The sequence below is a fragment of the Panthera leo genome, chromosome A2 (genome assembly GCF_018350215.1).
Source record: "Panthera leo isolate Ple1 chromosome A2, P.leo_Ple1_pat1.1, whole genome shotgun sequence".
Classification (NCBI taxonomy): domain Eukaryota; kingdom Metazoa; phylum Chordata; class Mammalia; order Carnivora; family Felidae; genus Panthera; species Panthera leo.
Window position 1 is genome coordinate 144,653,111 of NC_056680.1, and position 27,517 is coordinate 144,680,627.

The 27,517-nt window shown below is 40.3% G+C and overlaps 1 protein-coding gene across 13 annotated transcripts in view; it reads right to left on the minus strand.

Annotated features, from left to right (window-relative positions):
* The window catches only part of UBE2H (ubiquitin conjugating enzyme E2 H), a 102,872-nt gene that overhangs the window by 46,422 nt on the left and 28,933 nt on the right, over positions 1 to 27,517 (minus strand). For 3 of the 13 annotated variants that reach the window (XM_042924461.1, XM_042924460.1, XM_042924459.1), the window contains exons 1-3: positions 12,228 to 12,883; positions 11,934 to 12,062; positions 359 to 435 (exon numbers count right to left, since the gene is read on the minus strand). Coding sequence is in view for 9 of the 13 variants with exons in the window: in XM_042924424.1 (XP_042780358.1) it covers positions 359 to 435; positions 5,166 to 5,210; positions 12,228 to 12,289 (184 nt within the window). In the remaining 4 variants the exon portion in view is untranslated. Of the gene's footprint in view, positions 1 to 358; positions 436 to 5,165; positions 5,211 to 11,933; positions 12,063 to 12,227; positions 12,884 to 19,763; positions 19,878 to 27,517 lie in introns of those variants that run through there. The other 10 variants (XM_042924456.1, XM_042924457.1, XM_042924424.1 and 7 more) reach the window with 9 other exon arrangements.

Genomic DNA, 27,517 nt, shown 5'->3' on the forward strand with positions numbered 1-27,517 from the left:
ATAACAGCCTCCTACTTCAATCTACCCTGTTGACCACCCCTAACCAAACCCAAAAACAGAAATAGAAAAAATACATGAAACTTTCCCCCAAACCATCCACTGAGTAGCCACTCATTAAAAAATAAATAAAAATAAACAAGAGTATTCACAATTCATGTTTAATACTGTCGCATGGAGATAAAAGAGAAAAGCATATAAAGAGTTATGATAAAAGCAAGACTTCCTCACTGGTTCTACAGTTGCATTAAATTTACTGTTCAAATACTACCCCGCCACCACCTGTCACTGATATTCTCATTACTTATTAAGGAGTAGAGAAAAAAGAAAAAGAAGAGCGCACATCAACATGTGTACTTACTTCCTTGTGGTCCGTAAAACTTCACTACAAATTCATTGAGTCCTCCCAGGATCGTAACCTCATGCTTACTCTCAATGCTAAGGCAGAAGGTAAAGGAAAGTACACAGGCTTTATATTACCTAGAACTAAAGATGCTATCCCCAAGATATGCTATGTAAACTGTTACCAACATTTGATATGAAACTGACAATATAAAATATACATAGTCATTCTGGTCACTTAGAAGGCAATATATACTCTTGTGAAAAGAAAGGGAATGAGCTTTAGATTCAGAAGCTGGAGTTCAAATCCCAGGACCGCCATTTGCTGGTTTTGCGGGCCCATGCAGAATAACATGAACTCACTCTTTGACAACCGGGAAACACCACTTCATAGAATTTCTGTAAGGACTGAATGGGTCAAATATGTACAATGTGTAAGACTGCATTTTGTATATACATAATGTATATGTATATACAATACATAATGTATATTGGATATAATGCATGTACATAATGTATATACATAAATGAAAAACAGGCACTTAGTTTTATTTTTCTCTCCTCTGTGAGCTCTCTTCCCCAACCTACTCCCAGTGACCCTTTAACATAAACTCCATTATTCCCTTTAGTCAAATTCAAATACTCAGCATAGCACTGATTCTCCTAAACTATAAATGCTGTGCTCCTAAAATTATGGATTTACTAATAAGCCAAGTCCCCACCCGTTCTTCCCCCCCCACCGGCTTGGAGAATAATCAAATAATTAGTGATGCCACCTTGCTAACAAGTACTGTTAAATGCAAAAGACCAGCAAAAAAATTTAAAAAAACAAAAACAAAAATGTTGTCTGTAGTATTTCCTTTCACCTATGCTTTCTCTCCCTTCCAAATCTCTCTGCCCCTTAGACTGGCCTCTGGGTTCCGATGCATGCCAGGGCTCTCCTCACAGAAGCAACACTTCTGTGGTCTCTTCCTCAAAAACTTGCCTGTCCCTGAGACTCTCACCTCTTTAAGGTACTAATATTCACCTATAGGAACCAAACCAACCCGAATCAGAAAAGAGAGCTACTGGTTCAATATGTACCTGTTTTATGTTTCTGTTTTGTAGTCCAAACAAATAATGACTCAGGAATTTTAGGTGCTGGGCTTTGGAGGGCCCTCAAATCTCACAATGAAATTAAACAACAACTAAACCGGGGCGCCTGGGTGGCTCAGTCGGTTAAGCGTCCGACTTCAGCTCAGGTCACGATCTCGCGGTCTGCAAGTTCGAGCCCCGCGTCGGGCTCTGGGCTGATGGCTCAGAGCCTGGAGCCTGCTTCCGATTCTGTGTCTCCCTCTCTCTCTCTGCCCCTCCCCCGTTCATGCTGTGTCTCTCTCTCTGTCTCAAAAATAAATAAACGTTAAAAAAAAAAAAAAAAATTAAAAAAAAAAAAAAAAAAAAACCAACTAAACCCCTAACCACCAGTTATGATAAACTGGTCTTATCTTTCTCCGTCAGCAATGCCAATTACATTTTAATTACATGTACTATTATACAAAGGGAAAGAACTGAAAGAAATGTAAAAACATTCTCTTATATAAAGAAATATGGTCTTTTTAAAAGATTTGAAATTACATATTTGGCTTTCTTATTTTGTGGTCCTACGGGCCACGAAACAGAGGGGCTGGGTGTATTTTTGGGAAAGTGCCTTGCTGAAGAGCCTTGAACAATCTCCGCTAAAGACATGTAACAAGACAATTTAGTTTATGCTACTTTGATCTCATTCTTTTCTAAATGAAAACTATTTTAATAACATGCACACCGAAAGGACTCAAATAGCATCCACATTGTAAAATGGGCTTCATTTCTCGCTTGGTCAAATGAGACATTCATGGACGCTTGGGGTAAATTCTACCTGACTAGTCACCTTCTGACACCTGGCAAAATATTCCAAAGCTAATGCTTATGTAATAAATAAACGTACAACAGGCTTAAATTGTCTTAAAACAAACAAACGAGCCAAAAGAGCACCTTGTGTTGTAAGTTAAACCTAGTTACAATAAACAAAATTAAACACAATAAAGCCCTTGAAGAAAACAGACTTTTTAAAAAATAATCTTGGCGGCTCCTGGGTGGCTCAGTAGGTTAAGCATCTGACTTCAGCTGTGCTGACAGCTCAGAGCCTGGAGTCTGCTTCAGATTCTGTGTCTCCCTCTCTCTCCACCTCTCCCCCACTTGTGCTCTCTCTCAAAAATAAACACTTAAAAATAAAAAAATAATCTTGGGGCAAAAAGGCTTTCCTAAGAATGACACCAAAGCCAGAAACCAGAAAGGAAAAGATTAGCAGATACAAGCACAAACACACATGTAAAACGTTTGTATTGTAAAAGACAAAAAATAGGTATGTATACATTTTTTTTAAGCAGGCATCAAGCCCGGCATGGAGCCGAACGCAGGGCTTGAACTCATGACCCAGAGATCAAGACCTGAGGGAAAATGAGACTCAACTGACTGAGCCACCCAGGCGCCCCATAAAAGGCAAAATTAAAACAAAGGACAACCTAGGAAGGAAAAAAACCTATAGCATATGACCAAAACATGTGAATTAAAATATATAAGGTTATTACAAAGCAGTAAGAAACATGAGAAACACCTTGACAAAGAAAAGACAAGAACAGCCAAGAAAACTGAATGAGCATAATTAAGCTAAAAAAATTTCAACTCATTAGTTTAAAAATCACACGTTTTCCACTCTTTTCCACTATACACTGATAAAGATAAAAGAGCTGATGAAAACCTCGTGTTCAGTGGAATACAAATTAGTATTCCTGAGGGTAAATTTAACACTATATTCCAAAACTCAAAATGCATTTATCTTTTATTCAAATTTCCCTTTTATGAAGTTATTTTATAAAAAAATAACCAGAAACTGCTGGTGGGAGTGTGACACAGTTTCAACCATCCTGGAAAACCGCTGGCGTGGTAAAGCTCCACAACTGCACCCTCCCAATAGTCAGGTATAGCCGTGACCACCAAAACACAGGTTCAAGGATGCTCACGGTGCTGCTTACAAATCCAAAAATTAGGTTACGACCCAGAGACTCCCCAATAATAAAAAGGACTTATGGTTGTCACCCAACAGAATACTGCACAGCAACAAAAAATGAATTGCAACATGTTAAGTGCATGAGTCTCCCAGATATGACAGTGACAGAAACCAGATACCAAAGAGTAGACACAATATGATTCCAGCCATACACATTTCAAAGAGACTAAATAAATCAACGGTGTCAGACATCAGGATAGTAGCTACCCTAGTGGAGACTGTGAGCACCAGGAAGTGGTTTGAGGGGGATTTCTGGGGTGCTGATTAAACCATTACTGTTTCATTTATCACTGAGTTACGAAAACGATTTTTCATATATATATGCTATTGTCTAACCAAAAGTTTACTGAAAGTAAGACAAAGTATACCTGAAACGTGCACATATGTTTACTGGAATATGTGAAATTTAAAAACGGAAATTAGGGGCGCCTGGGTGGCTCAGATGCTTAGGCGTCCAACTCTCTTATTTCACTAGTGTTTACTGATGCCCTCTCCCCACCCAGAGCTCTTCCAATGTATGTTTCTGCTCAGCTTGGGGTATCCACTAGTAGTCAACTGAATATAGTAGTACAGAGAAAGATATCCCAGTCATTAAACAAAACCAAATAAATTCACAAGGATAATGAAAGAATAGAGTAAGGCAGAAATTTAAATGAGTTTAACGAAAGAAGTCATAAACTAATTTTTTAAATATAAAAATCTGTAGAAGCAGCATTCCTCATTAGCCAGAACTAACTTGCTATGAGTAGCACTGATTAAAATATTTATTTTTGAGAGAGAGAGGGAGAATGGGGGGGGGGGGGAGGGGGGCGAAGAGAGAGGGAGACTCAGAATCAGAAGCAGGCTCCAGGCTCTAACCTGTCAGCACAGAGCCCGACGAGGGGCTGGAACCTACAAATCGTGTGATCATGACCTGAGCCAAAGTTGGACGCTCAATCGACTGAGCCACTCAGGTGCCCTGACAGCAATTACTCTTAATCAGTTAAAATTCTGTTATCCACATGGATGGCTTTTCTAGAAAACTGAGATCATTTCTATCCTTTACATGGCTGCAATAAATCTGGGTTTCTTCCATTTTGTGACCTGTTTGAGAGTTAGCCCATGCTTTTATCTACTCTCCAAAGAGTCATGTTAAAATGAGATTAGAAATCAATGCTCCGGGGACGCCTGAGTGGCTCACTTGGTTGAGCACCCAACTTCAGCTCAGGTCATGATGTCACGATTGGGGAGTTCAAGCCCTGTGTTGGGCTCCTCTGTTGTCAGCATATAGCCCACTTCGGATCCTCTGCACCCTTCTCTCTCTGCCCCTTCCCTGCCTGTGCGCTCGCTCTCTCTCTCTCTCAAAAATTAAAAATAAACATTAAAAAAAATTTTTTTTTAGGAAATCAATGCTCCAAACCTCCCCTTTCCCACAATCCCTGGTATGGTCTTCCACGTCAGATATACTGGCTCTGTCTGTCTTTAGTTACACATTATTAGTGAATTAGAGTTCTTAGAGTCCATTTCATATGAAAAGCTCAAGTAAGCTGAATGAAACCTTTAAAACTCCTACCAAGTTGGTAAAACGAAGAAGCTGTGCTAAATTTATGCTGCCTTGGAATGGTACAGACAACTAAATCAGATGGAAAAAAAGAATTTAAGTTTAGTTGAAAGAAAAACACTGCATTAAAAATAAGCCATTTCATCACCATGAATGACTGACTTGCCCACAAAAAATATAAAATTACTTGACTGCTGTTACCATGTGTGTTTATGGTAGAGGCCGCGAGTTTCTTTCTCCTCTCTGCTGCAAAGTCAAGGGCAAGGAAGGCAAATGAGAAGGCAGGTTACAATGACAAAAATAATGATCTATTTCTGATCAGGCTAGCAGACTGGCAGGAGCTCACTAGAAGGTTTCTTCATTACTTTCTCAGTTTCAAAGCTTAAAAGCAGAAAATAACCTTCAGATACTGTTCTGGTAAAAATATGTTAAACAAACGCATAAAGCCACATTTTACTCACCTCTGATCTAAGCTGTTCGCAAAATACTGCGTTTTACTTACTTAGCATTTCACTATTAAGTACTATCAGCATTTTTGGTAGAATAATGATTAACATTCCCAGGAACCCAAGTTCATTTCACTTTTAAAATGCCAGCCACCCACCCCCTTATTTCCCCTGAATGGCATTATGATTACACAATCTAATATTTAAAGGTTAATGCCAAACTGTCAAGAGATAACTGACATTCTTGGCAAAACGTGTCTATCGGGATTTTAGAAATGATTTTTATATAGTTCTGGAATTTTCCAGAAAGAGAGCCAAGGGCTAAAAGCCTGTGCCACAGGATTGACCTTAACAGGTCAAAGACCTAGGAATCAGACAGCATTGTTTCCTAAGTTTACTGATAATGAGCTTATAAAATAAATGAGGGTGGCCTCCCTGAGCTGTGTCCATGGAAGTAAGGCACTGGGGTGAAGAATGTGCTTCTGTACAGAAAGTAGAAGCAATCTGTGTGGCTTTCTCTATGTATGTTCAGACCAGTCTATTTCCAGAACCCTCCTTGAGATTAATCACATTCTGAAAGTTGAAGAAACTTGCCAACCTTTATTTACTACCTGGTATTCTTAATAAAAACACAGCATGTCTTGTGAACCCATTAATGTGCAAAATATCACAAAAATAATATTGGGTTATGTTTATAGAGAATCCTCCTTTAGGGATGTACACTGAAATATTTACGAACTAAGCTATATGATGTCTAGAATTTGCCTTAAAATAACCCAGTATGGGCAAAGTTAGGAAAGGGGTACAGAAGAAATGGCGGAAGCCTTGAGGTAGGAATTACTGAATCTGAATGATGGGTGCCTGGAGGGGGGAGCAGTCACCACATTGTTCTTTTATGTTTGAAATTTTCCATAAGAAAAGTTCTAACAGTGTAGAAGAACTTAGCTGCTGTAGCTGTTTCTCAAAAGCTTATGAAGGGGGGGCGGGGCACCTGGGTGGCTCAATCGGTTATGCATCTGATTTTTCTTTCAGCTCAGCACACGATCTCACAGTTCATGGGCTTGAGCCCCACGTCAGGCTCTGTGCCGGCAGTGCAGAGCCTGCTTGAGATTCTCTGTCTCCCCAGCTCTCTGCCTCTCCCCTTCTCGTGTGCACTCTCTCCCCCCGTCAAAATAAACAAACATTTAAAGGGGGGAAAAAAAAAAAAACAAGCTTATGAAACAATCCAACATTTTTTCCTGAGGTCCAGTACTTAGTCTGAGGAAGAAAAAGGCAGCAAATGATCCAGTACATAAAAGAACAAAGACTTCTTATTGAAAGAGAAGAATACTCTGCCAAGGTAGCAACTCAACAAGTGACATTCTAGATGAATGAAATTCAAAAGGATGTCTAAGAAAAATTCAACCACTCAGAAGGAATATGAGCATAGCTTTTGCATACCTATGACAAATAGCCTCTGGGCAATAATTACTTATACCTTAAACAAAGGTACATCTGTAAAGAAAAATGGTCATGTACAACAGCAGAGGCTCCTGGGTGAGATGAAAGTTTGAATTAAAAAAAAAAAAAAGGCTTTTAAAGGTTTGTATTCTTTTTATGAGGAGAGGGGAGGACTTTTACAGAAAAGAGAAATAATGAAAACAGCAGAAATAAAAGCTATCAAGAAAATAAGCATGGGGAAAAGGATGAAAGGCAGTAATAGGGAAGGAAAAAGCCTTCTGCCAGTGATGAAATAAAATATAAAGAATAAGGGCATATTTTTATCATTTATCTCAATCTGGGAGACAATAATACAATGTCAAGAGCAATCAACAAAACAATATGCAGGTGTCATATTTCCTAAACTCAGACGATTTTATTCCCTGTATCACCCTCCAAAATATTTTAAGCTTTCCACATGAAGTGACAGGCATCTATTGTGCTGAGCTATGGAGAATATACTGTTAGCATCTATTAAATCCACAAAAGATCACAGGCTTTATTTCTGTCAAAAAGTTGGTTTACTAAATATTCTACACCCAAGAGCCATAAGGCAAACACAAACCACTCTTGGACGAACCTGCTTAAAATTTAGCAAGGGAACAGGAGATCTGTACGTTAAAGAGTAAAGGTAAAAAAGGGTTGCACCAAGTGCTACTAGGGTCTACAGAAGTAGATTTCTTCTAGTTTGCAGGTATAGACAGTGATGGATTTACACAGGGCTTAAGAACAGTATGGGATTTAGATGTGCAGAGGTGGGAGAGGCATTTAAAACAAAACCAGAAAAGCACAGGATATGTCCACAGAATGGGGACCACTACATTTTTATTGTGATGAGTAGACCATGGGAAGTGTAAGAAAGTAAGCCAAGACCAGATTATCAAATGGCCCCAAAGTATGGATTTTATACGGTGAACAGAGACAGTTTGTATTCCTAGGCACAGTGAACGCAACTGTGCTTTACACAAAGCTACCTGAGCTGTGGTGTGGACTGGCTGAAGGGGTGATAGACAGTTAAAGCAAAAGAGCAGAAAAGAAACATTCAAGGCCTCAACTAAGGTAACAGCCATGGGAATGATGGGAGGGATTAGAGAGACTTCTCAGGCTTTGCAACTGACTAGACACAGCATAGCTGATAGAAAGCAGCTCCAGTGCTGCTAGAGTATCTCATTTTCGTGGGAAACCAAAAAAACCAGATTTCTAAGTCAATCTCATTTCTAAATGTAAACAGAGCACATGTGCTCCAATGTCTCTCAGTGAAGCTTTCTGGGATCATTCTACTTACAACCACAGGCTGCTACATTCCCAGCAACTAATTAATATACTATGTATTTTACTTTATTTATCTCTTGTCTCCTACTACACAATGCAAACTTCGTAAGGACAAGGATTCTCTGGTTTGTTCACCGCTGCATTCTTAGAGCCTAGAAGAGTGCCTGGCACATAGTAGGGACTCAATCAATACTATATAAAATGAACATATGAAGTTGCAAGACAGGCATGACCCGAAACTGCCAATCTGAGGTCTGACTATAGTTTTAGCCTTGTCGGACAGCAGAGGTGATACTATTAACGGCAAGGTGGAACACAGGACAGAAGGGACAAATTTTTTATGGAAGATGCTAAGTTCAGTTTTGCACACACAAAATTTGAAGTATAAATGGATAAACCAAGCAACGATATACTATAAGCAGATGAACACTCGTGATTTAAAAAGTCACCTTGGGGTCCCTGGGTGGCTCAGTCGGTTAAGCTTCCGACTTCCGACTTCGGCTCAGGTCATGATCTCACAGTTTGAGTTCGAGCCTCACATCGAGCCTCACATTGGGCTCTGTGCTGATAGCTTGGGGCTCATGCTCATGCTCTGTCTCTCAAAAATAAGTAAACAGTGAAAAAAAAAATTTTTTTAAGGAGTTATCTTGTGAATCACTTAACTCTCAGCTTATTTCCCAATCTTTAAAAAAAGGGGGGGGGCAGTGGGTGACTGAGGAGGGATTTCTACCTCATTCACAGGATTGTTGAAGATGAAATGAAATAAAATACCTACAAAGAAAGGTACCTGGCCCAGTATCTGACACAACAGGAATTCAAATTTTGGGGTGTGGGTGGGGGAGGAGGGGCAGAGAGAGAGAGAGAACCTCAATACAGGGCTCGATCCCAGGACCCTGGGATCATGACCAGAGCTGATATCAAGAGTCGTACACTCAACCGACTGAGCCACTCAGGCACCTCAGGAATTCAATTTTTTTTAATGTAAAAAATATACAAAACTGACTAGAGATTAGTTTCCACAGAACTAAAGTTTACTTAAGCAAAATCTTTTTTAATATCTAAAAAATTAAGTTTCTTCTACATTCTTGAGAATACTAAAACAAAACAAACATCCTTTCTTGATGTTTTCATTATGAATAATGGTTGCTATACGGCACCACAAAATACAATGACGTCATCTGGAACTAACAAGGCATATGCTTATTTTGTGAAATAGAAACTTCCCATACTGTTATGGAGGCATTGGCAGGTTCTTTTCCTAAGTTTTTTTGTTTAAGTAATCTCCACCCCCAACATGGGGCTCAAACTCACAACCCCAAGATCAAGAGCCACATACTCTTCTCATGGAGCCAGCTAGGCATCCCCCTTGGTTTGTTTTTAGCTATGTTTGAGAGCTGTTAGTGGGCTACCGTCCTTTAAAATGTTATCTATGGTGGTTATCAAAATCAGATAACCAAAGTTTATGAACTTTTAATTTTTTTAATTTTTATTTATTTTTTTTAAGTAGGCATGGAAGCCAATGCGGGGCTTGAACTCATGACCCTGAGGATCAAGACCTGAGCTGAGATCAACAGTCAGATGCTTAACCCACTGATCCACCCAGGTGCCCCCATAAAATTTAATTAAGAAAAAAAATTCTAAAAAAGACATTCTCCAATAAATAAAATACACTTAAAAAATTTTTTTTATGTTTATTCATTTTTGAAAGACAGAGAGACAGAGCACAAGCAGGGGTGGGTCGGAGAGAAAAGGGGACACGGAATCTGAAGCAGGATCCAGGCTCCAAGCCATCAGCACCAGAGCCCAACGCGGGGCTCGAACTCATGAACTGCGAGATCACGACCTGAGCCGAAGTCAGATGCTCAGCCGACTGAGCCACCCAGGTGCCCCAATATACTTTTCCAGTTGTTTGTTTGCAGGTTTACAACTAAATTAGTTGACTGTAACTGCCAGAAACCTAAGTGATTGAGTGATCACTTATTTAAAAACAGTCTTTTCAAAATAAGTATGTATTCTCCAGAAGCTTGTAAAGCAAAAAACTTTGACAACTTACTAGGATATACTGAATAAAGATACTTTATCTAAGGGGTAAAAGGTAGCATGTACTATTTTTTTTAGGTAGCATGTGTTTCAAAAATTTTACATAGTCAAAAATTTCAATGGGTAATAACAAGGTTAAACAGCAAGCATGTTCATTACCACCCAGCAGACTATAAATCACACTAGCCTTAGAAGAGATTTTTTTCCCTCAAGTGTTATGCTTTCATTTAAAGCTTCCATGTCAGAAACCAAAGTAAACACTGGCAAGATCTAAGTAAATGTTATTTTTTTTAATGGGAAAATCATCATAACTTAGCTTTTCCTGGATGCATTATTCGGCTTCCAGAGTTCCAAATAATAAAGTAAAAGATTCCAAAGAAAAATTAAGAGTCATAAGTCACAGAAAATAATTCTTTCAAATAGATTTTAGAAAAGGGAAATATATCAGAAAGACATACAGGAAATCTAAGCCCCACTCCACCCCCCACAAAAAGGTTTTATAAAGCAGACCTATGGGGCACCTGGGTGGCTCAGTCGGTTAAGCGACCGACTTCACCTCAGGTCATGATCTAGCAGTTCGTGAGTTCAAGCCCCGCATTGGGCTCTGGGCTGACAGCTCAGAGCCTGGAGCCCGTTTTGGATTCTGTATGTGTGGGTGTCTCTCTCTGACACCCCCTCGCCCCCCGTTCACACTCTCTCTTTCCTTCAAAAATACACATTAAAAAATAAAGCAGACCTATAAAGCCCAATAGAAAAGCAAAGGAAAATATGGAAAAATGATGCCATCCTGAGACCAAAAAAACCCCAGTCAAAACAAGTAAAATGGGGGCACCTCGGTGGCTCAGCCGGTTAAAGTGTCCAACTTTGGCTCAGGTCAGACCTGAGCTCATGGTTAGTGAGTTTGGGCCCCACATTGGGCTCTGCGCTGACAGCATGAGAGTCTGCTTGGGATTCTCTCCACACACACACCCCCACTGCGCCCCTACCCAACTTGTGCTCTCTCTCTCTGAAAATACATAAACCTAAAAGAAAACAAAAAACAGAAATAAAATATATACTTTCTAAGAAGCTCAAATTCCAGTTAAGCACTTCAAAATATTTAGAAGATTATTAATAAAATATAAATAGCTCTTTAAAAAACTCTACTGCTTTGCTATTTTATGGCAACTGTTCATTTTGTTTACTTTCAAAATAAAAGGTTATCAATAAAATATAAATAGCTCTTTAATAAACTTCACTGTTTTGCTATTCTGGCAACTGTGTATTTTGTTTACTTTTAATTAAAAATGTAGAAATCATATACATAAATTAACAATATATTAACTAAATAGTATATTAGTCTTAAATAAATCATAAGATTAATCAAAAGCTTAATTTTCATGATTTGTTATAGCTTGATTCAAAGATAAAATACACAGTATGTTAAAAATAAATCATTTTCCCAGAGAATTGCTTATTATCTTAAGCATGATAAGGATATTATGGCTCTTTAAGAAAATGTCTCTATTTTTAAGAGGGACCAACTGATTTATGTGGTTGTTAATGACAACAATGTCTGGGATTTGCCCTAAAATATTTCAGACAGAAGAAAATGAGCAGTGTGAGAAAGTCCTGATAACTGCAAAGTTTTAAGTGACAGAGACTCAGTGAACTCATCTTTCATTTTGTGCACACTTGAAAAATTTCATAATAAAACAAAATTATTTACTTTTATTTAATTTCCAATACCTACCATTTCTTCTTCTTCCTTTTTTAAATCAGAAGATTGTATACATTTAGCTACACTCTACCTCTCTGGAAGGTTGACATGCACTGTGAGGGAACTAGTCAAACATCCATATATTTAGAACAGAGCTTTGAACTGTGGAGAAAAAATGAGGACTTAAAAGATTCTCGAGACAGAAGACACCCCAGAGACATCAAGGTCACAATGAAAATCCTTAAAAAAAACTTTTCCAGAAAAATGGTTTAAAAAACGATTTTCGGAAAAATTTTAGGAGTAGGACACATTAAAAGATACTGGTACCTGATCACAACTTCCACCTTTCCTGTTTTCAGTTTGGAGGCAGATGAAACCACTATCCACATGTCAGAGAAGCTACCAGAAAGAACCCTGTCATTCCAAAGGCAGACTACCTAATCACAGGAGGCTGGAGGAGAAAAACAAATGAATCACAACCTTAAGGATGACAATGGCACCTGAACTTGAAAACTTTGTGAAGTCAAAGACAACATGTAATTTCCCCATAAATGATACAGAAACATGCAAAGAGTCCAGTGGCCCTCTGCAAAATCCTCATGCAACTATCTATTTAAAAAAACATGCTATCTCCCCTTCTGGGCTGTATGCTTCTTCAACGTGCCATCAACAGTGCCTAGGACATAGTGGGAGGGGCTTCTCAGTAAGTATTATTAAGCTAAATTTAATATGGCTTTATGCAGTATCTTTGGCATTTCATGCTTCCAATGTTCTTCTCTTCTCTGAACATCTTTGAAAACTTTACTTCCTTTGTTTTCAATACAGGAGAGCAGTTTTTACCCTAATACTTGACACGTAGACTACAATATCACTCAATGAAAACAGAATTGTTTAATAATCCCTACCCACAGACATACTTAATCAAAGCATATGTGAATCATTTACAGTAAGCAGTGACTTTTTTTTTTTTTTTTTTGAAGTAAGCTCTATGGCCAACATGGGGCTTAAACTCATTACCCTGAGATCAGGAGTCGCATGCTCTACTGAGCCAGCCAGGTGCCTCAGCAGGGACTTTTTTTTTCTTTAATGTTTATTTTTGACAGACAAAGAGAGCACAAGGGGCGGGGGGAGGGCAGAGAGAGAGGATTCTTCAAACTCACCAACTGTGAGATCATGACCTAAGCCAAAGTCGGACACTTAACAGACTGAACCACACAGGCGCCCCTCCAGCAGTGACATTTTTAAAGGAAATATATTCTTTGCCACTCTCCAAGTGACATATAGTATATCACAACTGCAAAGTGTTGTATAAAAATTAACAAATACAAGCAGTGGTACCCATTCTACAGATGAAGATTATAGAAAAGTGAAAAACAATGGATCACAGAAATCGAGCAGGAAGAGATTTTAGGCATGCGGTCATTCCTTTTTTTTTTTTTTTTTTTTTTAATGTTTGTTTATTTATTTTGAGAGAGAAAATGCGCGTGTGTGCATGTGGGTGGGGTGCAGAGATGGGGGAGAGAGAATCCCAGGCAGGCTCCATGCTGTCGGTGCAGAGCCCAACTCAGGGCTCTATCTCACGAACCAAACTGTGGTATCAAGACCTGAGCCAAAACCAAGAATTGGACAGTCCCGGGTGCCCCCAACCTTTCCTTTTTATGAAGCAGTCAACACATCTCAACGTCACGGAGCTACTTATGGAAAGATCCACGTCCATAACCCAGGCCACGACTCTTCCTCCTTTCCTTCTCCATACTGTCTAATTATGCATTTGTGTCTCTAGAGACCAAGAATCCCCCACAGTAATTTTACAACATCAATAATCTCAAGAATTTCTTAAAGCAAGTTCTTTGAAATTCAAATATAAATGCCTATAAACCCAAAGGAAAGGGGGAAAAGAACACACATGCACGTACAAACCATTAGTTTGCCATTATAAATCATTGCTCTAAAGCTCTGGTCAGAAGGACCTCTTGATTCCCTAGTTTTTTTCCAGAACATGAAGGACCAACACCTGCTGTCCACTTTGCAACTCCACATTCATTAGGCATAGCAGGTGTCAAATATTAGTAACACCTTAACCTCGATTTCATAAAAATTAAATGAGGGAAGACAGTGGTACAGACTCAGGCTTTTTAAAGCAATACACATATAAAGAGATAAGTAACAGGTTTGGGGCGCCTGGGTGGCTCAGTCAGTTGAGCGCCCAACTTCGGCTCAGGTCATAATCTCACAGTTCACAGGTTCGAGCCTCGTGTCGGGCTCTGTGCTGACAGCTCAGAGCCTGGTGCCTGCTTCAGATTCTATGTGTGTATTTCTCTCTCTGCCCCTCCCCTCTCCCCTGCTCACACTCTGTCTCTCTATCGAAAATAAACACAGGGGTGCCTGGGTAGCTCAGTCAGTTGAGCATCTGACTTTAGCTCGGGCCATGATCTCACAGCTCGCAAGTTCAAGCCCCACCTCGGGCTCTGTGCTGACAGCTCAGAGCCTGGATCCTGCTTTGGATTCCGTGCCTCCCTCTCTCTCTGCCCCTCCCCCACTCACACTCTGTCTCTCAAAAACCAAACATTAAAAAAATTTTTTTAAAAAGAAAAAGAAATAAACATTAAAAAAAACTTTTTTAATTGATTGTCAGGTACAATTAAGAGGTATGGAAGTGATAAGGATAGGGAAGCTAGTCTAATAATTTAAAGTAAAAAAGTTTGAGTATTAAATCTGCATAAGCAGTAAGAGAATAAAAGCTGTATTGTTATGAGGTCCAGGAAGGAAATTAAAAATCAAATTTCTCACAAGGCGTGCTTCCTGAATAATTAAACAATGTGAAAAAAAATCAAATACAGCAAAACAAGAGAAAACAAACTCAGACACACACAACAGTGGGTGTATATATAGAAGAAAATCTGGCATCGAAAAGGTGACAAAACTATTAAGTTTCCCTCTCTCATGTTTGTACCACGGAGTCAAACAGGACTGATGGGTTCGGGTGCCACACCACAGGGCAGAGTGCTGTTCTGAGTGCACCTCTCAATACAACTGAATAACCTCCTCTGGTGAAGCACGGACTTGTAGGCCTTTTCCCTAAACTGTCTTTTAAAATGTGAGTGGGGCCCAGCGTGGCCTTCCCATCCCCTAACCCGCTAGTCTCACTGCCCAGATATACCAGTTTATTTTATATATACACATTCATATCGTCACAGACACACAAGTGTTAACTGTTGTGTAAACACCTCTCTCCACGGAATACGTGGAGGACATCTTGATCAGTACACAGAGGTCTAAGCCATCCCCCCTTTTAATGCTCGCACGGTATCAAAGTACCATAATTTAATCATCCATTAGTGAACTGGTAGTTTATGGTCAGCTTTTTGCTACTACAACGTCACAAAGAACACTCCAGTACATGCCTGTTGCTATAGTTTTTCAAGTTTCTGTTTGCAGTTTCTACAAGTGGGACTTCTGGGTCAAAGGGATATATACCTCATTCTGATAAGTGTCCTTCAAAAAGACTGCCTCCAGCTACTTTCTAACCATCGTCATAAGAGCCAACCTGGTTTCCTCCCACCCTCACCAACACTGGCATTAACGCTTTTACAGTGAAACAAAATTCATTATCTTTAAACACTACCCCAATCGCCATCTGTAGCTCAAATTGCCCAGGGCTCTTGTTCTCTCATGCTGTTCACCAACTCAACTGCAACCCCGGCTGGGTCACCCGAGGGAAAAAAGATCCACTCTACTGACCTTACTTCTTGCCTAACACGGCACCTTCATGTGAGGATGGCCCTTCAGGAGTTATGAACAAGAACGCACTAAGACACGAAACACCCTTGGTTAGCTATCTCAAAGACCAGACTAGCCAATTAAATCTCACTTAACCCATAAGACAGATTAACTCCAGAACCTGGGCACGAAAAGGTGAAAGGAAGGGAAGAGTTTAGTCTGACATGGCATCATTGAATTAAATGACAGGAAGAGTATCTTACCTACTTCTCTAAATATACAAAGCATTTGCACTTCTATATCTATGCCCCAAATAGAATGTGAGGTTAATTTCTTATTTCTAGAGTAGACCTGATATTTTAAATATCTCCTGTTACCAAACTACTTTTGCTCTCACAGCATACAAAATAATAAATACTTAGGGCGCCTGGGTGGCTCAGTGGGTTGGGTGTCTGACTTCACTCAGGTCATGCATGATCTTGCGGCTCGGGGGTTCGAGCTCCACATTAGGCTCTCTGCTGTCAGCACAGAGCCCGCTTTGGATCCTGTCTCCCTCTCTCTCTGCCCTTCCCCTGGCTCATGCTCTCTCCTCTCTTAAAAATAAACGAAGATTAAAAAAAATAATGAATACTCACAAAAGATTTATACAGATTTACACAAAATCTCAGTAAAAGATACTTAACATTATATGAAATAAAGTTAAATCTCTAATTTATTAGAAGCCATAGTTTACTCTTGACTCCTTAAAACAAGAGATCTAATAGGAAATAATTCAAACATATAAAATGGTATTTATTTTCCATATATCTACATATTATTTGATTTTCTGGTTACAAATATTATCAAAAGACTTTCTCACTATAGAATATCAGGATTTTCACCTTACCCCCACATTCCCTCTCCCTATCCATGGAACAAATGTATAACACCACTGTTGATCAAACTAACATTCAGAGATTACATTATTAAGGACCATGTAAATATTACTCACTGCAGAGACATATAGTGTTGTATGACCAGGTTTTTTCTTTTCAGTATTTTTTTCCCAAGGAAATAATGACTGCCTTAAAAAATTAAGCAAACAAGAAACCAATATATCTATCATTAATCTGTCCCTCAACTCTGACAGAACTGTCTCAACAGGTTTAAACACATCAAGACGAATATTCGTATTTGAATGTATTCCCCTCACGAATTTACTTTTCTCGCTCTTTGGCTCGATTGGGTAACATGTACTCCAATCCCTAAGCATTTGCTGGCTAGGTGGCAAAGGAAGGTGACTCATGAATATACTGGTTGACAGAAGGAAGCCAGAAAGGGATCAATTCCTGACTGCAATGTGCCCAGCAGTAATTAAGAATTTCTCTGTGAAAAAGGAACCACTAACATCACTTTAAAATAAATAGAAAATATTCAACATTTGCACTATCTAGACATAAAATCCAGGACTGCAGAATCACGTGTTAGAGACAGAACACCAAGGAAGTCCTAAGGCCCAGTCACCTCTCTACTACTTAGTGTCACAAAAATCAGCCGGTTTCAGAGCTACCCTACCCCAGAGGAAGAGGGCTTTTTTTTTCCCCCAAGAACAGAGACTTCACAAGAAAATAAGTTCAGAATTCTAGTGGTTAGAGGAGTGGACTCATTAATGGGCATCTCAGCTTGATCATTTACTTGCCAGACGGTCTCAGGCAGGTCACTTAAACCTCTGTGTGCCTTGGTTTTCCTGATGTAAAAAAGGAGTATAGTAAATACAAGATTAAGGCAAGGCTCAGTATTTGCTATTATTAATATTCCAAAAACCATATCTGCAGCTTTCACAGGACACACCTACAATCTAGTCCGCCCTGGTTACTAAGACACAAAACTGAAATTACATCTCTTGCATCTCAAGTGTTAAATACACAAGTGACGTTTTACATGTAAATGCTTAGGCCCTTATTATATTGATGTCAGCAATTACTAATGACGGGCTTATTAACCTATAACTTGTTCCCCAAATGGCATTCTGCCCAACTTCTATGCCGGTGCAGCCCCTTCCCAATTTTTTAAATTGCTACTTCCCCTTTTTAGACACATGTATTCACAGCTATCTCGTTTAGCACTCAAATAGGCTGAGTACTGTTCTAAGCCCTTTGTACTAACTCAGAACCCTCACAACAGCCAGGAGACAAGTTATTATTACAAAGACCTATTCGTACCACATTCTTCCTCTCTGCCTTTCCAGCCACACTGGTCTTCTTTCATTTCCTGAAACACAACAAGCTCTACCCCTCCTCAGCGTCTTTGCAATGGCTACTTCTCCCGGCTGGCCCTGACTCCTCTGTGTCTACAGACAGCTTGCTTCCTCTGAGTATCCTTTATGGTGCGTCTCGAACGCCACTTCCTCAGATACCTTTCTGATCACCTGGATTACACACTCCAACAGACCCCCAGTTATTCTCTACTTATGTCCATTTCCTTGTAGGTCTTATCAAAGTACTACTTTGTTTAAAACCTCCCTCACCAAAAAAAAAAAAAAAAAAAAAAAAAAAGAGGTTAGAGTGGGAGAGAGCCAAAGCATAAGAGACTGTTAAAAACTGAGAACAAACTGAGGGTTGATGGGGGGTGGGAGGGAGGGGAGGGTAGGTGATGGGTATTGAGGAGGGCACCTTTTGGGATGAGCACTGGGTGTTGTATGGAAACCAATTTGACAATAAATTTCATATATTTAAAAAAATAAAATAAATAAATAAATAAATAAATAAATAAATAAATAAATAAATAAAACCTCCCTCACCTCCGACAGAATTCAAGTTCCAAGAGGGCAGGAACCTTATCTGACTTGTTCTCTGCCTGGCAAAAATGAGTGCTCAACAAATTCTAGCTAAAGGAATAACGTGAAAAAATAAAAATAAATGAATAATATGAATGGGTGCCAGGCACTACGCTAGACAGTGGGATCTGAACATTAGAGGGTATCTGCCCTCAGATATCGTAGGCTTTAGTAGGAAACTGACAAGCAAGCAATTACCAGTGAGTATTACCATAAGAGTTACCCAGAGGATGCAAAGGAGGCTTAAAGAAGGTGCTCCTAACCCAGGAGGGTGGGAAGGGAAAGGCTGTTTTCAGGAGGTAGTGACGCTAGCTGAACCCAAGGGGAGATTAGTCCTTTGTTCTTATGTGGCAGCTGTAGGAAGTTTTATCCAAACACATGAAATTAAGATGGCCCCCAAAGCTCCCAGGAAGAAAGGTGTGCAAGCCATCTGAAGGAGCCAAAGTGAATGTATTTATATATATAAAGAAAAAGGTATCAACAGAAAGGGTCAGCCCTCTCTCAAAATAAATAAATAAACATCAAAAAATTTTGAAAAAAAAAGGGGGGGGGTGCCTGGGTGGCTCAGTTGATTAAGCATCTGACTCTTGATTTTGGCCTAGATCATGATCTCACTTGTTTTTTGGGGTTTTTTTTTTAGTTTTTTTTAATGTTTATTTTATTTTTGAGAGACAGATCCAAGTTGGGGAGAGGCAGAGAGAAAGGGAGACACAGAATCCAAAGCCAGCTCCAAGCTGTCAACACAGAGCCTGACATGGGACTGGAACTTACCAACTGTAAGATCATGACCTGAGCCCAAGTTGGACGCTTAAATGACTGAGCCACCCAGGTGCCCTTGATCTCACTTCTTTGGATCGAGCCCCATGTTGGGCTCTGCACTGGCAGCCTGGAACCTGCTTGGGGTGTGCTCGCTCTCTCTCGCTCTCAATCTCTCTCTCTCTCTCCCCCTCTCCACCCCTCCGCCCCCCAAAATAAACACTTTTTTTTTTTAATTTTTAAAAATTAAAAAAGAAAAGAAAAGAAAGGGTCAGCCCTACAAACACTGTGGGAAAAATTAGAGAAAAAGGCTGGCAGGGGCCACTGAGCAGGGGAGCAGGAGCCTTTGCTCATAAAAATGAGTTTTCTGGTCATAAGGGATCTATTACGAGATGACGGCACCATTAAATTATGAGAAGCCATTAAACATTTGACTCATCTCATTGTTTTTGTTCTGATTCCTTCTCAGATCATCTTTTACTTATGGTATGGGCTCCTAGCGATATCTACCTATAGGGAGAGAACACACTGGTGCACACTGTAAATTACATATACAGGCTTTCCAATTTTACCTTTAAGATTCATGAGCTTGGTAATCTGATGCCAGGGAAATGGATCTGCTCTTAGTTCACCAGTTATGTACTGGGAGGTAGGAAGCCCCTCTCCCAACAAAGGATGAGGCAAGCCTGACTTCAAACAAAAGAAAAACGTTTAGGCGTTAAGAAAAACATTTGACATGAATCTGACCTTTCAGAAGGTGAAGGAAGAGGGCCAAACCCAAAGAGGATTCTAATGTTTTAGACCTGAGTTATCTGTGCGTGGGGATACGACTCATTAAGAGAGCAAGAGCAATCTGAGAGACACAAAGACTCACAGGGGGTGTTCCATTCAAGACATGTTAAATCTGCAATCTCCCAAGGGTGGTTGGGTGGAGATATCCCGTTGGCATTTGGCCGTTCAAGACCACAACTCAAGAGACCAGGAATTTTAAAATTTTGGAGACACTTGTATTAGGACAACAGGTGAAATCACCCAAGAAAAGTGTGTCTCCTAACAAGAGATAATGACCAACTGTGGAACCTAAGTACACCCAGTATTTAAAGGACAGAAGAGGAATCTGCGTAGAGACAGGCATCTAGAATTGTTCTACACACTTGTTGGATGGTGATTCAACGTCGTATTTTAACAACTACATATGCAATTTTTTACAGATAAAGTACAAAATAAAAACAAACAAACAAACAACAATTTGCTTATAGCAAAGTTACTGAAAAAGACACAGAAGTTCTTTCAGAATACCATAATATGGCTTCCTGGGACAGGAAGGAAATCAAGGAGATACACCCTCTTGACTTCTTACCAATACTTCAAAAAGTGAAATAAAACTTGTTGAAGGGAACAAAGAACGTTCTTTTGGGACCTACTTTAAAATGTTTAAATCTTGCCAAGAGTTCAAAGTCCATGATGCTAACCACCTTTGAATGAATTTTCAAGGCAAAGATAAAAGCTCCAACGTGTACTTTAATCACTAAGGTTGGTTTTGAGAAACATTACTACACACACACACGCTCTGTAACAAGCCAAACCTTCATCCTGTAAGAGGTCTAGGATACAGCACAGTATCATTCTCCCCAACGGTGTCACTGAGTGTGTTTGTGACTCACTGAGTTGAAAAGTTTGTCACAAGAACCACTTACCGTTTTTCTGAGCAATGCCAAATGCTAAAAATTGAGCTGTACTAAACTCCCTACCCTATCATACTTGACAACTTTGTTGGAGAAGAACAAACTACTCCATAAAAAACCTGGGATTTCAATACAAGTTGCAAAGTTAAGGGCCAAATAATGGTATGATAGGTCAAATGAGGCAGTCATCGCTAAAGCCTGGACTGCATAAGAAGAAAATGGGGTGGAAACCAGACTTTTAAAGAAAGGCAAGACAGTCAAGATAAGAAGCAACGGGAGGTAACAGGAGTATTGCAAGCAGATAGAGATATGAGCAAAGGCACAGATGATACAGGAACTGTGCTAGGAACCAGCCGGTCAGTCTTTCTGGAGGAGTAAGAGATTAATTTAGCCAGGCAATAGTCAATAAGGCCAGAGAAGTAGACAAGAAGACGGTAGAGAGCCAGACCACAGAATGCTGTACTTTATCCTATGGACGGTACAAGGCCGCGATGGTTTTGTGCACAGGTGGGTGGTGCATGCAAAGCAAGGTTCTGGAAAAATTAATCTGGCAACTGTGTACAGAGGAGGTAATAAGGTATCGTGGTTGTGGTGAAAGTATACATATGTCAAAACTCAAACTGCACACCTGAAATTGCTGAATTTTACTGTACATAAATCATACATCAATAAGGCCAATTTAAAAAAAAAAAAACAAAAACCAAAGGACAAAGGTAAAGACAGGAATGAAATTAAGTATTAAAAAAATCCAGGCTGGTTTAAAAAAAAAAATCCAGGCTATAAAATTCTGGACATTCAATCGATGAGGTTAATTCAGCAGTGTGCAGAAGCCAGCTGACTGTATGCATCTCTTCCCAACTGTAAGTTCAGTGACATCACATCTGTGGTCTGGAACCAGCCATGGTGGAGTACTTGCACTTCAGAAATCGGCAAATGCTACGCATCAAGGCTTTATCCCCCCAGGGCGGTTGTTCAACATTCGCCAGCACACCACTGTGTCATTTCTATACAAGGTCTAGTATGACTATGGCACTAAATGAAGAGTCGGTCCCTCAACATTTTCTTCTAATTCAAAATAATGACATAGTTTTGAAGCGCCATCTCTCAGTCTTATGCTCAGCAGATGGTTACCAAAAAAGTGTTAGATTTAAGAGCCTAACATTTTATTAGTCTGAAGAACTAAAGCATGCCTACGAATTAAGATAGAAACCTTTGTCTGCATCTCTCAATCAAGGTTTTCTAGCTATTATGTGGTTCCCCTGGGACAAACACCAATTGATGATGATAATGCACAAAAAATTCCAGCATTCACTCCATTATAGGAAAGGCTAATTGCATGGGCCTATTATTGGAATATGCTTTCCTAGTTTAAACTAGCTGCATTTCAATAGAGTAAAGAGCATTTTCTAGAGAAACCCTACCGTGAAAAGATGAACTTTTGTCTTAACAACTTCAGTTTCAAAAACTATTCACTTATAGATGCCGATTTCACATCTCTGAAGCAAAATGGCTCATTTGTTATGTAGATTACCAAGCAATCACTTAAGAATAAAGAGGTTTCCTCTTTAGAAGCTCCAGCTAACTATCTGCACAGGCTGAATCTCAAAACCAGCCAAGTATACTTCTAAATATGACAGCAAATAACCGTTTGAATCTTTGTGATTTCACTGCACAGACATACAAGTGTGCACCTCCTTCCCATTATCCAACCCACCTTCCAGGGCCAACCTGATGTTCCTCCCCGCAAAAGCCTGCCTTTATAGAGCGCCTGGGTATCTATCTGCAATGGTAAGAAGTCAGGGTAGCAGAGGCAGGTACAGCAAGAGGGACAGCATAATGATCTGTAATGGTCTGATTCCATGAGTCCTTACTTCGGTAACAGACTTACATTTTGTTCCAAAAGTTAAGTCCATTACTTAATTCAGAATGTATTTCTTTATGAATAAAAGCCAACTTAATTCACTTGTAGCTGAAGTACACGATTTTACTTTGGAACATTAATCCCCATCTATACCAATGTTTCTACTAGGAAGTACAAATGCATTCAGGGTTCTAAACTGAGACGCTAACATCTTCATTGTGCGGTCCTTATTGCACCCAAAGCCCCCATCTAAGAAGGAGGGAAATAAGACATAAGAATTATCAATGAAGAACTATGAAATATAAGGAGCAGGGAGAAAATGACAGGGGAAGAAATGACTGGAAACATGAGGAAAATCTGTAAGAATCACCAGGGTATTAACATGCCCTGCCCCACAGAGAAGTGGGGGTGGAGGGAGGGTGGTAGGTATTCAGCAGACACGTATACTTTGATGAAGAGCCCCCTGAGTTCTGATCTCCACTCCAAATGAAGAACCATAGCTCTCAGGAGTGAGCTGCCGGGCCATGAAGAGCATACAAGGATCAGTTCCAAGCCCCAGGCCTGTATACCCAGCATTTTTTGCACTAGATACCCGAGCCCAAGGGTTTTTCCTCTCGCTACTTTCCTTAGGCTTTTAATTCCCCTGGAAGAGTAAAAATAAGGACACCCCAAAAAGAAAGAAAAATGTACCTGTGGCCCTACCTCTTTACTGATATTGCCCATTCTTCAAAATGTCCAAGCCCAGGTATACAGTGTACAGTTCTAACAGCTGGGGACAAAGGTACATAAAAGACACAGGATCTACCCTCCAGGGAGCAGCCTGTGTGTGGGGGCGGGGGTGGTCAGTGTGGGGGGTTGAAGCTACAAGCACAGAGCTGATTATAAAGTGTAACTGCTCATGGGGAAAGCAAAGAATGCTACTGGAGCACACACAAGACAGGAAAAGCACCTAAGGTAGATACGGAGATGGGCATGGGAGCTCCAGGAAGGCTCAGAGGAAAATGCAATGCATGAGGTGAATACTAAAGGATAAAGGCAAGCGAGCCAGAAGAAGGGACCATGCACAACAGTCAGCCACTCCCCTCTGGAAGGCTGGTCACCTGCAGGGTGGGTGCAGTCCTACATCTTGGACCCTCACTGTAGGCAGGCACTACCCCTCCCTATCAAAAGGACCTTCTATACCCAGGTTGGGCTTTAAACCACAGGCACTGAAGAGCAACTAAGGGGTTTCAAGCAGGAAGTGGCAAGATCGGATATTCTGAAAACAGGATCACTCCAGCAGCAAAATGAAAGGCAGACTGGAAGGAGGGAGACTAGACACAGGGAGCTCTGAAGCTGTGGGGTGATCTGCAACAGCCCAGGTGGATCATGAGGGCCTGAATAAAGCAGTGGTGGTAGGGATGGGGGGGGGGTAGGCAGAGAGAGTAAAGATGTCAAGAAGGCAGAATAAGGAGTAAAGGGATGACATTCAGGTTTCCCACTTGGGTAATAGCTGAGTGAAAACACACACACACACACACACACACACACACACAATCATGGTATGACTTTAGAGGATATAATACAGAAATCAATAGCAGACATGTTAAAGTTTCAGGGGCCAGTTGGGATATTCTTGGAGAGAAGTTTGAAAGGCAGGAAGCTGTACCAATCTAGAGTCTGGGAAACAGCTCAACTGAAGATGTAAACACCAGGGTCATTTTATGGTAAAGGATTTGTAATCTGCAAAGACTGAGCATGAAGCCTGTGGAATAATCAACCTTTAATCAATCTACATCAACCTACAGAGAGAGATGCAGGTCCAAGGCAGGGATTTACAGTGAAACAGAACTAAGTATGTTTCTTTAGTCCATGGGTCCACCACCTATGGCATCGTCGGTTTTCGTAAATAAAGATTTATTGTACTGTGCCTAGGTGATCTATTTATGTTTTTTGGGTTTGTTTGTTTGTTTTTGAGAAAGAGTGTGCGTGCACCTGCATGAGCAGGGAAGGAGCAGTGGGAGAGAGAGAATCTTAAGCAGGCTCCACACGCAGTCCAGAGCCTGATGTGGGGCTCGATCTCACGACCAACAGATCATCACCTGAGCCGAAATCAAGAGCCCTGTGCTTTAATCAACTGAACCACCCAGGCGTTCCCATTTACATATTATTGATGGCTGCTTCTGTGCTGGGACAGCTGAGTTAAGTAGTTGGGGGGAAAAAAAAACCTTAATAGTCCACAAAGTCTTAATTGCTATTTGGCCTTTTATAGGATATCTATGATTTGCCCACCCTTCCTTTAGTCAATAACTCTTGGGCAAAGTCCATTCCACTTCCTACCTCAGTTTCTCCATTTGAGAAACAAAAAGTACATTACGTTTAACTGCAAAAAGAACTTAAACGGCTCATGAATATTGTTAATTTCAAAGCCATTCATCAAAATGTATGCTCAACCCTTAAAATACTTTGTGCAACACAACCAACCGTGTTTTCAATTAAAGTCAAGGTTTTAGGGGTGCCTGGGTGGCTCAGTCAGTTAACTGTTTGACTTCGGCTCAGGTCATGATCTCACGATTCGTGAGTTTGAGCCCCGCATCGGTCTCTGTGCTGACAGCTCAGAGCCTGGAGCCTGCTTTGGATTCTGTGTCTCCCTCTCTCTCTCTCTCTCTGCCTCTCCCCTGCTCATGCTCTCTCTCTCAAAAATAAATAAACATGGAAAAAAGTTTTTTTAATAAAAAATAAAGTCTAGGTTTTAAAGTATATAAAAATTTACAAAAGATCATTTGAGGATACAGTATTTAAATTACAAGGCAGTTTACTGATTTACATGTGACTACAAAATAAAGGGAATCCCAATCTTAACCTAAAACCCAATTCAGAATGTTACACCACAGTCTACTCCAGAAAGCATTCACCTCTACAAGAATCTTTGATAACGGAAGAGATGCACCATAAAGCAGATTAAACCACTGCCATCATTTTTTGGTCACCTACCATGTCCAGATAACTATGCTGAGCACCTAATGCCTGTTTGTCTCATTCAAGCCCCACAATGAGGGCACCCAGACATTTTACAGATGAGGAAACTAAGCCTTAGAAAAGAGCTTCATCTCACATCACCTAGTAGAGAGTGAATGGGAGAACCAGTAACTGGTCCAGCCATAATCAGAACCAAGTCTGCCCTCAGAGGCTCCGTGCTCACCCTCAAATCCATACTTTATAAATTTGTTACTTGTACCAAGGGAGACAACATCTGCAAAGAGACAAATGGAATCTGGAAACAAGTAGGAACACATATCTGCTTCTCTTCCTCCTCAGAACTCAGAGTAGGTCTCAGAATGGCCTTTGGTATCACAGGCGTAAGAAGGTGAAACATATCAACTGTCCCAAAGGGCTCTGGCCTCGGAACCACAACCAGGCTCAGCACTCACTGCCAGCAGAGAATGTATTCAGGTTTCCACGCCATCACCTCACAAATGAACTTTTTAAACAACCCCCTCTATAAACTGAGAGCAGCTAGCACCAGAAATAAAAAGATCTTAGTAAATCAGATATTACAGTAATGTACTCTAAGACGTAATACAATACACTCAGTGGAAAGAACACAGGCTTTCGCTTCAAACTGACCCGGGTTTGAATTCTGGGTTCAACACTAGCCTTCTTTACGACCGTAACTTACCTTCTGCGAGTCGTCTCCCTTGGGAAAAGAAGACCACCTTCCTTTCCACATGGTCTGCCGAAATAGCAGCACTGTTATGTCGACTTTAGTGGGTTTAGAGTCAGCCCGAGTTTATCACCCAGCCCTGCAACTTACTTGGCATGAGACTGAGGCCTAAGCCTCAGGTTTCTCATCTGTAAAACAGGAAAAATGACAACAGGATCTACCTCTTGGGGTATTTTGAGGATTAAGATATCTAAAGTGCTAACAGCACAGTGCCTGGCACACAGTAGCACTCTAAGAGGCTTTTTATCAGTTTAAGTTACAGACCAAGTGACAACCCAACCTCACACCTTCCTAGAACTGATCTTTTAGGGGAAACAGCATCCCTCCCTCAGGCTATGAAATTAACTTTTATAGCTTTAAAGGAGTGGTAGAAACATATTTCCAAAAAAAAAAAAACAAAAACACACACACACACACACACACACACACACACACACACACACACAGTGGCTTGGCTCCATTTTGTTAAATGGCGGGAAGTTTTCTCATTTCTTGCCTCAAACTTCAAAAAAAGAAAAAAAATTAAATAATCCTACTGGTGCTTTCAGGCAGACAACGCCCTTACCCTCTAAACTGAACAAGATCATTTTCCCCCACATATGGTTTTCAGAGCACCAGGAAGAAACACTGGAAAGGCATCTGCTGAGAAGCAGAACTTTAACGCTTTGTAAAACAGTCTGCCTGCACCTGGGGCCAAAGCACAAGCAAACAGACTAAGCAACCCAGACTCCAGTCTGCCTGTCTTGCAAAAAATCCCCCGTCCCCAACATGTAGTCATGTTTGAGCCTCACCCCCCCACCTCAAAAGTCACAAAAATACTGAATTCCAGAGCTTTCTTCCAATCATTAGTTCTGGATTTAGAAACATATCAAAGGCAATGCAAAAACAACCTATAATAAAAAAATTCCTTGTCCTTGGCCAGCCTCCTAAGTCCATCCAGCTAAAATGTGCCTTTCACCCCAGGTTCAATCATTAATGACATGACAGAAGAAATTCATAAATCTCTCTCTCACAAGGCTTTCTCAGATGCACGTTTTTGGTTTATAGGTCTTCAGCTTTTTTGTATAGGTAGATAAT